The 16,993-nt window shown below is 36.1% G+C and overlaps 1 protein-coding gene across 1 annotated transcript; it reads right to left on the reverse strand.

Moving 5' to 3' along the window:
• Positions 1-144: 144 nt before the first annotated feature.
• On the reverse strand, positions 145-2,298 carry LOC144557732 (transcription termination factor MTEF18, mitochondrial-like). The gene has a single exon (XM_078306300.1). The coding sequence runs from the start codon at positions 2,146-2,148 to the stop codon at positions 295-297; it is 1,854 nt and encodes a 617-aa protein (XP_078162426.1). The 5' UTR covers positions 2,149-2,298; the 3' UTR covers positions 145-294.
• Between the last annotated feature and the right edge of the window lie 14,695 nt (positions 2,299-16,993).

Here is a 16,993-nt window from a genome sequence, read left to right on the forward strand (position 1 = left end):
AAGGGTTGAAGAAAAGCCATGGAAACTGTACCAAATGTTGCAGAAAAAGTAAAAGGTTAAGAATACAAAATGGAGATCCACGGTTACATGGTCAATTCACATTACAGTATCAGGTGAGTTAATGCATATGGGAAGAAAAAAAACTGCACAATCCGTACTTCATCCAATTATGTTTTTGTTTGCAATAGTCGGCACAACAACTTTCATCATTGTAGTAGGACATTTATAACTACCTCTTATAAACTAAAAAGAAAAAAGAAAAAAAAGAAAAAGAAAATCCTACTTTGCAATCTCTTAAGAACCCAAAATTGATTTCTTCAACATTTCATAATGCTTCATCCCCTTCGGTTTCCCATCCACAAAACGTTCAAGGAACACTTTCTCTGACAATGTAAGTACGGAGGACAAAGAAAACTTCCCTCCAGAACTTTTCATTGACCCCCGTCTATTTGTCGCTAATCCTTTCTCGTCTGTAAGCCAACTTATTATCTCAAACCTAAGTCTCACTCTATCCATGTTATAGCACAAAAAGGTGGGAAAGTCAACAAGCGACTCAAGTGGATAATCTAATTTGTTTGTAAGATAATCTATCTTTTTAATTAAGACATCGGTAGATTGGTTCAACACTGGAGGTGCCATTTTTATCATCTTAACCACGTCATGGTAATCTAGGCCAGAATTGACCAGACAGTCAAATCTCTCTTGTAACTTGTCACCTCTGCCTCTAAACATGGAAACCACTTTTGCCATCTCATCTGAGCACTCGGCGAAACCTAGTTTTAGCAAGAACTCAGTTTTCGCCTTTAGAAAAAGTTGTTCACTGTTATGCACAGGCTCATCAATGCTCCCTGTACAAGCCAAGCTGGTAAAGTTTGTTGGGTCTGCCTTTATCATGTCACGTAAGCTTTTTGGGGGCAAACTCAGTTGGCATAAAACAGAATCCGAACTCCTACATGGAGAAGAGCCCAATATTTGGGGGTGGGTAGAAATAATACTAGCTATGTCACCAAGTTCCATCCCAATTTCAGTGAGGAAAATTACAGAATGACCCAAATTTTTCACAAAGTTTCCAATTAGTATATGAGGGTTCTTCACAAATAAATTTAAGATCTCATCAGTTTTAAGACCAACCTTAATTAATATGGCCACAAGCAAGTATATGTTTTTTCCTGATTTGTGAAAAACAAATACTGGCGTCTCCTTAATTAGAGTTGCTAATGCCTGTTTGTCAAAACCCATTCTGTCTAGAAAGGTTAACACTTCAGAAACTTGGCTCCAATTGTATTTACTCATGTCAGATAAACACTGGATTACCAAATCAAACTGAATTCCAAGGCTACTTAATTTCTCATATACCTGAAGAATATTCAAATTTACTTCCCCCACCAGAAGATTCGGGCAACAAGTGACCAATTTTACAATTGCTGCTCTACTGATGCCAAAATTTTCATAATTTTTTAGTTTAGATAATAACACCTCCTCATTGTATCTAAACACCTCTGCCGATTCCAGGTAGATTCTACCAATTTTACATCTTGGTACCCCATAACTCCACAAAACATGGTAATTCTCCAGCAAAGTAGGATCGTCAGATAAATATATTAAGTTTTTTGGTAACAGGTGCTTGTATTTAGCAGGGGACAAACCGATGCTTTCTAAAAAGGGTTCAAATTCATTAATTGGATGAAATCGAAGTAATCTACGGACAGATTGATCAAAGGTTCCGTCCTCCTTTAATTTTGAAACAAGCTTTCCGAGAAACACTGGAGTGTTTTTACTGAGGTGTTCGGCATCAGGGAATGAATAGCCTCTAGTGCTGTGGAAATAATCACAGAGATCCTTTTGAGCTTGAGAAAGGTGGGGACCAGTCCTTCGGATTCGGGTTGCTATTGTTTTTTTCTCTGTAGACAAGTCTCCGCCAGTGCTGACAGTACGGGCTTTGGAATGAACAATACGGCTAGTAGAAAAGAACCGACTGTATCTTGAATTATGGATCAATTGTGAATGGATATTAGGGTTGAGTTCTATAGGTCGAACAATGGCGAAATTGGAGAGAAGGAAATGATTTTGGAGCAAATTGGGAGCTGGAGCTTCGCAAAAGCGCGACACTCTGGTTGAAACTCTAAACGAAGTTTCTTGGTTGAGCATCTTGGAGTCGGAGAGTGCAACGAGCTTGGATCTCGTTGAGGAAATTCAGATAAGAAAGATTCGAGCTTTGCAATTAAAAGAGAACAATTTGAGATAAAGCGATGGAGCAACAGCAACCAATCGCACGAAAAGCTCAAAGCAATTCGCCTATTTCACTAGATAATTTCCGGATACAATTCCACACGTGCATTTGCCTTATATAGGCTATGCAATTTGTAAAAAGAAGTAGGAAAAACGATTACAGAATAGCGGAAAGTAATCTACGATTGCCATGTCAGCTGGAGAGCTGAGTTGGCGTAACTAACTTGAAAACTGAATCTGAATTCTGTCGGAAACGATCCTTTATCCTTCATCTCTTGTATCGTCTCCAGTTCCTCTCTAATTTGGCCTTCTTACAACTGGGACCCCTCTATCAGTCTTTCCCTTCATTATCTCTTCCTGCCCGAGAGCTCTGACCGCGCTGCCCTTACTCTCCTCTTCTCCCATCAAATTAGCGATGCCAACGGTCTCCCCCAAATCACAGCTGCCTTGTTGCACTCCTCCCCCCTTAAAGAAATTCGTGTCCTCACGAATAAACTCAGGAAATCGCCTAACCATTTCTTCATAATCTTCCCAAGTGGCGTTTTCAGCCAATTGCTCTTTCCATTGAACTAGCAGCTGGGACACTGCTGCATTCCGCCTCTTCACCATTCGACGGTCAAGTACCAGGTGGGGAATTGGGTCCGCCTTTGCTCCTGGACCCGTTACTGGAAGCATTGGCGAAGGTGCTTGTGCTCCGCCCAGCTTGGCCTTGAGCTGGGAGACATGAAAGACAGGGTGGATTTGAGATCCTGGAGGGAGGTTGAGCTGATACGCAACGGTACCAATGCGCTTGAGAATTTCAAATGGCCCATAATACTTGGAACTGAGTTTCTGGTTGCGTACTCCCCCCACTGATATCTGACGGTACGGCTGTAATTTTAGGTACACCCAATCCCCTTTACTGAATTTTCTCTCGCTCCTATGCTTATCTTCCGTCTTTCTCATCCGTTCCTGTGCTTTTTGCAAATTCGCCTTCAATTGAGTCATAGCAACTTGCCTATCTCTCAGGAAGTCATTAACTGCTCCCACTGGGGTTCTCGGAACACTCCCTATTCCCAATTACGGTGGTGGGTAGCCGTAGAGCGCCTCAAAAGGCGACTGTTTGATTGCGCTATGCCAATTGGTGTTGTACCACCATTCTGCCAATGGTAAGTAACATGCCCATTTATTCTGTTTGTCGAACACCATTCCTCTTAAATATTGTTCCAGGCATTGATTCACCTTTTCCGTTTGGCCGTCGGACTGTGGATGATAGGCTGTTCCCATATTCAGTTTTACTTCTAACTTCTTCATTAGTTCCTGCCAAAATCGGCTAGTGAATATTGGGTCTCGGTCTGATACAATTTGGCAAGGAAGTCCATGTAACTTATACACAGAATCCATGAAAGTTTGTGCTACGGTGGAGGCAGTGAAAGGGTGGGATAATCCCATGAAATGGGCATATTTGGTCAAACGATCAACTACCACGAAAATCACATCAAATCCTTTAGATTTTGGTAAACCAGTGATGAAGTCCATCCCGATACTGTACCAGGCCTCCTCTGGTACTGGCAAGGGTTGTAGCAACCCTGGAGAAGGAACATGTTCACCTTTGTTCAGATGGCAATTGGTACATGCTTGAATATGGTTGTGTACTGCTTCCTTCAATTTAGGCCAATAGAATTGTTTTTTGACTCTCTGGTATGTGGCAGTAACTCCTGAGTGACCCCCTAAACAGGTATCATGTAATTCGTGCATGATTTTCTGTCTCCAATCCCCATGATTTCCAATACAGATCCTTCCCTTATACTTGATGACACCTTGATATTCAGTCAAGTGATGGGGTGTTAACTGCACACTACTGTCTTTAACCTTCCTCTTCAGTTCAACAATCCATTCATCATCTTTATAGCTGTCCCTCACTTCTTGCACCCACCTAGGTATCAATTCACTTACTACTTGGATTTCAGCTTCTCTCTCCTGCAATTGCCCTCCTACCAGATCAGTATCTATTTTTCCTTTCTCACTTACAGCACTAGTATTACCACTTTGCCCTTCTTTTACCCCTTTCCCATTTTCCTCTTTTTCTTCCTGCCACTCTTGCCTAGATAAAGCATCAGCTACTTTATTCTCAACTCCCCTTTTGTACTCAATTTTATAATTCAACCCAAGTAACTTGCTCAATCCCTTGTGTTGCATGGGTGTGTTGATTCTTTGTTCCAACAAATACTTTAAACTGATCTGATCTGTTTTAATCACAAATTCCCCCCCTAAGAGGTAGTGCCTCCATTTCGTCACTGCAGTAAACAAGGCCAACAACTCTTTCTCATAGGTTGAAAGGGATTGATTCTTTGTACCCAACTTTTTACTCAAAAATGCCACTGGCCTCCTTCCTTGCATCAGTACTGCTCCAATACCATCCTTACTTGCATCAGTCTCTACTGTGAAGGGTTGTTGGAAGTCAGGGAGTTTGAGAACTGGGGAAGTGACCATAGCCTCCTTCAATTGGTCAAAAGCCTGCTGTGCTGCACTGCTCCATCTGAAACAATTCTTCTTTAACAGGTCAGTCAAAGTTTTGGCAATAATACCATAACCCCTGATAAATTTCCTATAATATCCTGTGAGACCAAGAAACCCTCTCAAACCCCTTACTGTTTTTGGAACTGGCCATTCAACCATTGCCCTAATCTTCTTTGGGTCAGTAGCTACCCCTTCCCTTGAAATTATGTGGCCTAAGTACTCTATGGTATGAACTCCAAACTCACACTTGGATTTTTTTACAAAAAGCTGGTTCTCTTGCACTGTTTTGAACACAGCTTGGACATGAGAAGTGTGAGACTCTAAATCCTTACTATACACAAGTATATCATCAAAAAAAACCAACACAAATTTCCTTAAAAAAGGTTTAAAAATCTGATTCATAAGAGCTTGGAAGGTGGCTGGGGCATTAGTCAAGCCAAAAGGCATGACTTTGAATTCATATAGGCCTTCGTGGGTTTGGAATGCTGTTTTTGGAATATCTTCTTCAGCCATTCTGATTTGGTGGTATCCTGCCCTTAGGTCAAGTTTAGAGAAGAAATGTGCCCCATCTAACTCATCCAACATATCATCTATGAGGGGAATTGGGAACTTGTTTTTAATGGTCTCATCATTCAATCTCCTATAATCAATGCACATCCTCCAAGTGGAGTCTTTCTTCTTGACAAGCAATACTGGTGCTGAGTATGGGCTGGTACTAGGTTGTATGAAGGATTGCTGTAATAATTCTTTGATGATCTTCTCAATTTCAGTTTTTTGGAAATAGGAAAACCTATAGGGTCTAATGTTTATGGGTTGAGAACCATGCTTGAGTGTGATATGATGGTCAATTGACCTGTGTGGAGGAAGAGAGTTGGGTTCAGAAAAAACATCATCAAATTGATCCAGTATGGCAGCCAAGGTAGGGTGCAGTTCTGGCAATTTCCTCTTATCTTCTTCTTCAATTTTGGAAATGTGTGCATAGTACACCTGACCTCCCTCTTTTATCTCCTGCATCACATTCAGCACCCCATCCAACACTTGAACCTCAGCCTCATCTTTTTGTATTACTAGATGGACCTTTTTGCCCTTGTTTTCTACGGTTACCACCCCATGCTTCAGAATCAATTCTACTTTGTCTTGCTCAGCAATCCAATCACACCCGAGTATTATATCATATCCCGTCACTTCCATCACCCATAAATCAGCTTCAAAGTCATGGTTTTGCACCCTAAAATTTACCCCCTTGCAGTTGGTTTTAGAGGTGAGTTCCTCCCCTCCTGCACTCCGCACTTTCAGGGTTTTTGTTGGGAAGGTAGGTAATTTCAGATTCTGTACAATGGAGGGACTGATAAAAGAATGTGAGGCACCCGTATCCATCAACAAGCAAATAAGATTTCCACCAATTTCTGCTTTGTATTGAAGGGTTCTCTTTCTACCAGCTTTACTGGTACCACTCAAAGTACCTATAATTACCTCCTCCTCTTCTGTCCCTCTAGCCTTTTCCTCCTCATGTATCAACTCACTCATCTCCAGCTGGTATTGTGCCTCTAGGTCAACCTCTTCTTCACCCTCCATGGTATGTAAGCCCTTGCTGCATTTATGACCTGGTCCCCACTTTTCATTGCATCTGAAGCACAGCCCCAATGCCCTTTTTTGATCAATAGTAAGAGATGAATTGGGAGGTTTAAGATTAATGTTTGGTTTAGGAGTGTATGGGAAGTCAGCACCCTTTTTATACCCTCCTTCAGGTGGTCTTGGCATAGGCTGTTTATAAGGTATGAGAGTGTGTGGTTTAGGGTTCAGGGTAGGTTGAGTTCTAAGGAAAGAAGGTCTCTTGTCACCAGGTCCAAGGGCAATTTCAATTTCTAGGGCTAGGTTGAAAGCTTCGTTGAGAGTTTGAGGTTTAAACAGATGAATAGTGTTTTGAATTTCTTCCTTCAATCCACACACAAAACTCCACACAAAAAAATACTCCTGTTTGATACCGGTTTCAGCTAACAGCCTGGCTTTAGCTCTTTGAAACTCTCTGACATACTCATCTACACTTCCCTCTTGTTTGACCCTCTTGAACTGTATAACTGGATTCACATTATTACGCAATTTAAATCTCTCAAACACAGCATCTACTAATTCTAGCCAAGGTGGATTCGGGTTCTCCTCTTTGTAACATTCATACCACTCCTCGGCATCACCAGTGAAGCTAAGAGAGGCCAATCTTGTTTTATAGTTTTCAGGTGTTTGATTAACTTCAAAATAGAGCTTACATCGATCTAACCAGGTAGCGGCTTTGTTGCCATCAAAAGTGGGTATTTCTACCCTTGGCATATAGACTCTTTGATCGGGATGCTCCCTTTCTTGGCGATGGATTCCCATATCAGTACCCTCAGGATGCCAACTACCTCCACCTCCTCCGAGGGGACGATCGGATCTGTGCGTGGTATGACTACTCTGAGCCGTGTCATTATGTTTCTCTGGTAAACGGGTAGCGATATCCCGTAGTAATGTCTGAAGACCATTAACAGAATTCCTCAGCATGTCAGACTGATTTCTGAGCTCATTGATACCAGTCTCCGCTCCCTGGAATCTATGCTCGAGAGCTATGACATGCTCATCCCGCGACTGAGAGGACGCTTGTGATTCTCTGATCACCTGGTTGAGCCTCTCGTTGATTGCCAACAGATCTAGAGCACCCTCCTCCGGTTGCTCAGGAACCCGCTTTGGTGGCATCTCGCGGAAGCGTTTCCAGGTAAGAAACGATGGCTCTGATACCAATTGCAACGAGCTTGGATCTCGTTGAGGAAATTCAGATAAGAAAGATTCGAGCTTTGCAATTAAAAGAGAACAATTTGAGATAAAGCGATGGAGCAACAGCAACCAATCGCACGAAAAGCTCAAAGCAATTCGCCTATTTCACTAGATAATTTCCGGATACAATTCCACACGTGCATTTGCCTTATATAGGCTATGCAATTTGTAAAAAGAAGTAGGAAAAACGATTACAGAATAGCGGAAAGTAATCTACGATTGCCATGTCAGCTGGAGAGCTGAGTTGGCGTAACTAACTTGAAAACTGAATCTGAATTCTGTCGGAAACGATCCTTTATCCTTCATCTCTTGTATCGTCTCCAGTTCCTCTCTAATTTGGCCTTCTTACAACTGGGACCCCTCTATCAGTCTTTCCCTTCATTATCTCTTCCTGCCCGAGAGCTCTGACCGCGCTGCCCTTACTCTCCTCTTCTCCCATCAAATTAGCGATGCCAACGGTCTCCCCCAAATCACAGCTGCCTTGTTGCAGAGAGAACTGAAATCCGGAAGTATATGCGGTATAACAAAAAGGAAAATGTTTCTCACCAGAGATTAGCGTTCATCCAGGAATTTGCATCACTTAGCTCAAGGGGTTTTCAAGAGATATCGACATGAAGAAGGCCCGAGTCTTTTAGTCAATAAAAGAGTGAGCCGAGCCGGTTTGATTGTCAAAACCCTAGTATGAGGTTTTATTGCTCAGGGAGGGAGAGAAAACTAGAAAATGAGAGAAGCCTGATATACTGTATTTTATTTTTGGGATAATTTCATCTATACTCCTCAAAAACTGTGAAATTACGTATTTACCATCCAAATTTCTATAATTACATATTTACCATCTAAAAATCTAATAACTCATATTTACCCAATTAATCAAAAAATAAAATTAATTAAGTTTATATATAAAATATAATTAATAAATTATTTAGTCTCTTCTCCATCTCCGCCCCTTCATCTTTTGCGCACATATTTCCCTCCTGTCTTTTTTGACGTAACTTCTCATTTTCGCTTAAACTCTCCTCATCTCATCTCTCCCGCTTAAACTCTGAGAGAAGAGACAACATACTCAGATTTAAGGATTTAAATTCCATCTTGATCGTCTAAAAATAAGGTAACTACTCCAACTTTTCCAACAAAAATAAATAATACTGAATTCGACGATTATATCGCAACCCGTTATCAAAATAGTAACTGAGTTTGAGTATCTGTGTTTTGTTACCGGTTCAGTTTGAAATATCTGTTTTTAATATTTTATATTGGGTATAAAGGAGAACGGTTGTAAGGAAAGAAAGAGAGGGTGCTAAGTTAATCGTTGATTAATTATAGTTTTAAAAAAATTAAACATAATTAATCTGAGTTTTGGGTATATTTGATATATACTAAAGTTATATTGGGTAAATATGTGAGTTATTAGATTTTTAAATAGTAAATATGTAATTACAAAAATTTGGATGATAAATATGTAATTTCACAGTTTTTGAGTGGTATATATCAAATTTTCCCTTTATTTTTTTGCTTATAAAGCTGGAGACCCGGACTTTTTAATAATAAGAGTTAAATATGAGACTAAGTTTAAAAACAAACAATACACAGATGTCAAAATTTTCCGAAATTTTTATAAATATCCAAAAAAAATTAAATTACAAAATCTACTCAGTTTCTGAATAAATTTCAAAAAATACCCCTTCCGGTTACTAAATAGCCGGATATTGATCTTCTTTTCGGTTATCTAATTCCCGAATATGGGAAAAATATCCGGTTACTTAGTAACCGGAAAGTTGGGGAGTGTCCGGTTATTAAGTAACCGGTTCCAGATCCCGTTATTTAATTCCCGGAAATGTGTTTTTTCTTATAACTTCAATGGTTTAGGCAGAGGAAGAGAGAAAGCGATGTTTGTTTGACTTTTTTTTTTTACAAAACAACAATTTTTTTATTTTTTTATTGAAATATCAGAAATGTTGAATATATTTCTTTGAGAATAGATGGAATAAGTATAATTTGATTTATTAGAAAGACTGTAACAAATAATCCGGATCAACATTTTTTAGACCTGATTTTTCGCGGCTGTAAGAAAAATTAATATATTTCTTTATGTGTTATTGGAAAAAAATAAAAATGCTTAGATTTTGAGTTATTGATCGCGGTTCAAAAGTCACTTCTAGGTAATACAAAAAATATTGTGATCCTTCTAGTACATTTAATTTCTAAAAATTTATATCTATTTTGAGAATTTTTTTTTAATATCAATCATTAAATAACTTAAAGTTTTTGTTTTTTTTTTCAAAAATAGATACAACTTTTTAGAAATTAAATATACTAGAAGGATAACAATATTTTCTGTATTGACTTAGAAGTGACTTTTGAACTGGGATCAATAACTCAGAATCTAAGCATTTTTATTTTTTTTCCGATAACACATAAAGAAATATATTAATTTTTCTTACAGCCGCAAAAAATCAGGTCTGAAAAATGTTGATCTGGATTATTTGTTGCAGTCTTTCTAATAAATCAAATTATATTGTATTCTATCTATTTTCAAAGGAATATATTCAACATTTGTAATATTTCAATACAAAAAAAAATTAAAAATTTTCTATTTTGTAAAAAAAAAAAAGCCAAACAAACATCGCTTTCTCTCTCCCTTTGTCTAAACCGATGAAGTTATAAAAAAAACACCTTTTCAGGAATTAAATAACCGGATCTGGAATTGGTTACTTAATAACCTGACACTCTCCAACTTTTCGGTTACTAAGTAACCGGACATTTTTCTCATATCCGAGAATTAGGTAACCGGAAAGAAGATCAATATCCGGTTATTTAGTAACTGGAAGGGGTACTTTTTGAAATTCATTCAAAAACTAGGTAGATTTCGTAATTTGATATTTTTTGGGTATTTATAAAAATTTCGGCAAAAATTTAAATAGATCGGCACTTCAAATTCTATTCCAAACTCTTTTAACTGCAACGACTCTGGCCAAATATGTTATTTTCAACACGGCACATGAAAAAAATTGATGAAAAAAATTGATGAAAAAAATGAAATTTATCAAGATATAAACTTGGCATTGTCTCAATTTTTTGAACATATTATTTTAAATATTTTAATATTTTGGAAAATATCTAACAGAAATTTCAAATAGACACAAATATAAGTTTTGACACCTTTAAATTTGATACCGCCAACCAATATTTTTAAATGAAGTATGTGAAAGGTTACCGCATATCGTGTATGTGAATATGTGGTATGCAGCTGTATATGTAGATTTCAAAATGAAAATTTATATATATATAAACAAGTATGCGGTAATAATATACGGTCATACATACGGCAACATTTATAGATTGCATAATAATTTATATACATAATCCAACTATATAGGTATATACAAGCAGTCACATAAATCACATTTTACTAAACTACCTCAACCACATATGCAACTATGCAGTTCGCATAAATTGCATTTTACTACACTACCTTATTAACTAAACAAGCAAGCGGCTAATGATTGATGAAATATTCTGAATGATTATTTCGTTACATAATGGTACAATATGTGAGTATCTTGTGATGTGTGACATCGGACTTAATGTGTAACATCAGACTCATACATAGATACACATTACACAGTAACATCACAGAGTACCATAGATGGCAAGTTCATATTTGAAAAGTTATCTTATCACATAATTTTAAAAATTAAATTCTATTATTGGTCTCAACAACAAAAAATTTAATAATATTTTTACGAAGTAAAATATGTCAAAAAAAAATTCAATATATTTTCTTTACTTTAAAATATTAAATTTTGTTTGCCTTTTTAGGAAGTCTTTCAAATTATTTCAATTAACATACAATCCCGACAAAAAAGTTAAGAATATTTTTATCATGCCAAAGAATTTCCAACATTTTTTCCTCATTTGACTTCATCATTGTATTTTTTTCAAAATTTTAGCATTTCGTTCAAACTTTTTTAATCAACAATGTAAAATTCAGTCAAACAAAAAAAGTAAAACATGTTTATCGTTCATGTCATGTTTAACATGCCGTGATTGGCCGGTGTGACTAAACGTGACAAGCTATAGGTGTTATTTATGTGTCTGCTTAATATTATTTGTAGTCACGTAAAAAAAAAATTATCACATTACATTTTGAGAACGAGTGTGTGCATGTCCTACAGGAAAAAAAATTAAGACAACATCAATAATAACAATAAACGGAGAAAATTATAAAAGAAGTACAAAAAAAATCATATATCACACATCACAATCTGGAACCGCTTTTTTATGACTTCACAATACTTTAACTTTCTACAATTCAATAATTTTACATTTTCCAACCATTCTACAAATAACAAAATATGTCAATAATGTCATTCTATAAAATCTTGCATTCTACAATTCTACAGGGTTTTCTAAGAAGAAGTTATGTACCATTTCAACAAATTATAATATTAATCTATTTTCATAAAAAATACACAAATATTAACCGACTTTAAGCAATCGCAAAGTAGCTAATTAAAGAATTTTCATCAAGAACAATTCGGTATGTAAATTACCGGTACTGATAGTATTAATTTGGTGTCTACGGTGCTTACATCCAAGTGCTACTTGATTTTTCAAAAATAATCAGGCAACCTTCATAAGCTACAAAAAAAATGAAAAAGAAAAGAAAAGAACATTTAAGTAACTAATTTAATGTATATGTGCGCTTGTCACCTGAAATTACCTAAAATAATTTTGTGAGATAAATTTACCGAAAATGCCTACATCGATGAAAAAAATTATATAACTCCATACAGTACATTTAAAATAAAAATCACTACTAATTAAATATCAACATTTATTATAAAATCCGGATTAACGTATGAAAACAGAAAAAAAAAAATATTACTATACTTGAGAGAAGAAGACCAGGTAGACCTAAGTAAGGTCAAGAGTTTCTCTTCACGTACTTTGCTTGAGGTTGTTGGTGTTAGAAAAATATTAACTGATCAACTAGTTTTAAATTTGAATTTTGATCACTAAATAAATAACAATTATATTAAAAAATATAATCAAGAATATAATTAAAATTTTATTATCCGGAGCTGCAAAATGCGGATCTAATGCAATTTCCCGTCCTAAGTGCAGGAATAATTAGTTAAGACTACCTCAAGTTATGCCGGTATTCCTTTGCTTGCGGGCACAACCGTGGTAGATGTTGATGTAGCTTCTTTCAACAATGATAGCAGAATAATATGTTTTATATAAAGAAAATATTTGTTTGTGGGAGAATAAAAATTGAATTTATGAATATTACCGTTTGAATGTTTTAAAGAAAATGAACGTTGAGATTAATGAATGAAACTCAAACAGACAAGCGATTTAATTGCTTGTAAAGTTGCTTGTGCAAGCTGTATGTTTCAATTGAGTAATTATTCAATTGATTAAATTTTGAGTTTTCAAAATAAATTTCTAACAGTTGGTGGATAGTTTGTTAAGGTCAGGAATTCGGATTCCAACTCAAATTATGAGTTTGAAATCGGACAGTTTGATATGTTCTAACATGAATATTAAAGGACTTCTACTTCGAACCGAATTGGTCCTGATCGAATAGTCTAATTCAAATTTCAAAATTTTGAATTACTTTAGGGTCTTCTCTAGAAGGTAGTATGCGGAGAGAAGAGTACAAAAAATAAACACTGTGCGATGGTGAGCCTCATTCGACACCGCACATGACCGACAACTTCATCTACTTCAGTAATAAAGAATCGAAAAAAAAAACGGAGGTGAACAAACACTGTATGGAGAAAAAGAAAAATTCGTAGTGTGTTGATTTTCGACGAAATCGTTCATCCTCAAATTAAAATACAAAACCACTAATGTAGAGGAGAGGCTCACCCACATCTCCTTCCCTTCCTCTTCCCTTTTCTTTCCATTAATATCATTTCACTTCCTTCTCGTGGAGCACAGCCTTAGGAGGCATCCGGACATCCGGCCGAAGGTCAGTGAGTAGAGAAAAGGTCGAATCTTTATATGTCCTGCCGGTAGTGAAATTGGGTGGAAAATTTTTGGTTTTGTCCTGAGCTAGGCTGAGATGAAGATGTGGTCATTTATCATGGATGGCCGTTTATATGCTGGCCTCGGTGGAAATTTTTTTTTTGGTCCACATACCGGTAAGAGAAAATATTAGTTTCGCATTTGACATTTGACATTTATTAAATAAAAAAAATGCTGCTGCAATGAAAGGCGAACTCGTTTCCATATGAAGAATCTCATCCACAAAATTTTGTCCGTTTATTAAATCTGTATTTGCTGTTTTTATCCTTCAGGATTTTTTTTTCTCGTATCGGTCTGTTCGATTTTACGAAAGGTCTGGATTTACACAGTGATATATTAGAGCCTTTTAATTTTTTATAAATAACGAAAAGATAACCTTTATTGTCAGAGCAGCTTTAGCCTTTAATAATGATCTCACAATCAATTTTAGACATCTCCATGACTATGTCCCTATAAGTCACTCCCCTTCCAATTTATTTGACATCTAACATTTAGTAATTTTGTACCTCTTAATTGGTACTTACAAACGCTGATTCGATAGTTTTAACTAAACTACAACAAAGAAAAATAAAAGTTTAGTAATTCTTTATATATTACAATTAATATTGTAATTATTATATCAATAATTATAATTTTGAACAAAATACTCTCATAGGAACTTTTAATTTGGAACATGTCAGATTGTTAAAAGCATCTCATACAAGCACAAAAATTGAATTGTTATTTTTATACCTATCCTTTTTTTAATTATTTTATTAATTTAATAGTGAAAGAATAAGAATGTTTGGGAAAAAATTCAGAGGAGGTGGTAAAAGAATATTAATATTCAACTATGTAGAACAATGATAATATTGTTTAATAAATCTGTCGTTGAAATAATGATACGGTTAGTAGTATTTAAATATTTAATGCCCTAGCCAAGTTTTATCGTGTGTTGACATATATACAATTGACAAGTATTTTAAAGATATGAAATTGTGCTTGACTTATACTCTTTTTGTCTTTAAATTTATTATCTTTAATACTCAAATAAAGGTTTGTTGCAAGCGCACAACCGATCAATGTAGTACTTAGGGTGTTGAACCACAGGGAGTATGTTTAGATACTTAGTTTAAACTTTAACAATTAATTTCAGATAAATAAGGAAAGTAAGGTGCAATCAAGTAGAATGGGGGGTTGTTTTAATAATCTTAAATTTGGGTTCAATACCCGAAATAAAGGAGTTTTAAACAATAAATAAAAATAAAATCAAAGAAAAGAAAGATCGGTTTGCTTTCAAGTTGAGGAGATCTAGGGACATTTGGTCTACAATTCCTTGCTAATTCTATTTACTCGGTTTTGTTTAAATTCATGTATGATTTGATGAGATTTCTAACATAATATGTCATTAAGGGTCACTTTCGTGAATTAATAATGTGCCTAAGTAATTTGAACTTCACGGTTAGGTCTTTCACCCTAGCTACCTAGACCATAAGCTTTTGTTAGTCTATTTCAACTAATTATTGATACAAGTATTTTGGTACGGTGGGTTAATGTTCCTCTGTTTTTGTTGGGGTTTCGCGCGGTGCTAACCGGAAACCGTTTAGGCTTAAGTTGCGGAATGACCGTAGAACAAAAATTTCTACAGCCAACTTAAGCTCAGGATTAAACGAGGTATGTCAGGAAACTTTCCAAGGCGGTCCACCTTCAGTATTCCTTTGGCATCAAAACTCAATTTAATCCTTTTTACAGATCTACTCCATGATTGATTTCTAAAACTTTAATCTACTTACCAATTAAATAGATTAATATAACATATTTATACCTTGTTTCCAAATCATAGTTGGAATGCAGACCGAGCGAGTAGAGCCTCACCAGGGAAGGAAACGACTCGGAGTATCACACGTGTGATACCTCTATCGGTTATCCACCAGGACTAACCGGAGAGCGGTTTATTTCTTCTGCCAGAAATACCATAAACCGCGGAATTCTGCAAAAACACTATTCACAGGAATAAGACGAAAACCCGTAAACTCGAATTTTCAGTTGCTCAGTTTCATCAATATGCAAAACTGACATACCGCTAAATTCGGTAAAACACTATTCATCGATCCCGTAAATATACTCCACAACAACCCGCAAGATTATACGTCAACTACGTATAACTTTCTTTTCTCAACCGAAACACTATTTGGGAGAAAAACCGAGAAAGAGATAAAATACCGATTCGTTTCTGCACGAAAAGATACATGTGAATGTGCATATATATATATTTTTCTCTCTACCCCTCCACCCCTATTTATAGTGTTTAGATTCGGTTGCAAAAGACCAAAATGCCCTCCAAGTTCGGCCAATTTACAAGATATGTCATTGACACCTCATCCTTTTATATGTGAAATGACCAAAATACCCCTTCCACACCCTTCCACATTCTTCTCCATGCTTCTACACATGCAAGGTGGCATAGGTGTGAAATGACCATTTTGCCCTTGTGGATAGGATTGATGATATGTCATCTGGATAGGATCAATGACGTGTCATGCGAATAAGGTCGAATCTAAAAAGACCCGAATGCCCTCGGCCCGAACACAAATAATATTCGTATAATTATTCTGAACAATTATATATATATTTTTCTTTCGGTTATTTGTTTCGGTGTCGATGACGTGTCATCTGGATAGGATTGATGACATATCATGCGGATAAGGACGAATCTGAAAAGATCCGAATGCCCTCGGCCCGAACACAAATAATATTCGTATAATTATTCTGAATAATTATATATATTTTTCTTGCGGTTGTTGTTTCGGTAATTTATACAATGTGTCCTGCACATTTATAAATTAACCGGTTAACTTTTATACAACGTGTCATACACGTTTATAAATTAACCAATGTTTTTGCTTGTTATTTTTACATAACATTTATAATTTAATTATAACATGTATAATTAATTATAACCATCTTATCATTGATCATAACCAATTTATAATCAATCAAAATAAGATTCTCCGATTAACTCCTATATGGTGTGACCCAATAAGATCTGTGTTATGTTGGTAAATAGAGTTAAAACCGTTTTAACTTCTATAATCATGGGTGGCGTCTGGCAACACATCATGACCATCCAATTACACAGATGATGCTGTACTGTACAATATCACGATCCAGTAAACAATTTACTTGTGTCTGTTTTTCTGTCTCATAGCTATCAGATTAGTTTCAAGGTAGATGTGTGTCATCCTTGCTAACTTAATCTTTTCTTGATCTTGAGCAGATTATCAAATATAATTACTCTTGTAATTATACCGCTAGCAGATAATCTTACTCTATCAAGGGGCCCAGTGATGCTATAGCTCGTATAGAGATACGAGGGACAAATAGTATTCTTGGTAAACTATCACTTCCTCAGCTAAGCTATACATATGGAAAAGCTACCGTTATG

This window comes from Carex rostrata, chromosome 8 (assembly GCF_964058835.1).
Source record: "Carex rostrata chromosome 8, lpCarRost1.2, whole genome shotgun sequence".
Classification (NCBI taxonomy): Eukaryota; Viridiplantae; Streptophyta; class Magnoliopsida; order Poales; family Cyperaceae; genus Carex; species Carex rostrata.

What these genes read in the sequence shown, in the direction of transcription:
- LOC144557732 (XM_078306300.1), bottom strand. Translation starts at nt 2,148, where the DNA reads ATGCTCAACCAAGAAACTTCGTTTAGAGTTTCAACCAGAGTGTCGCGC.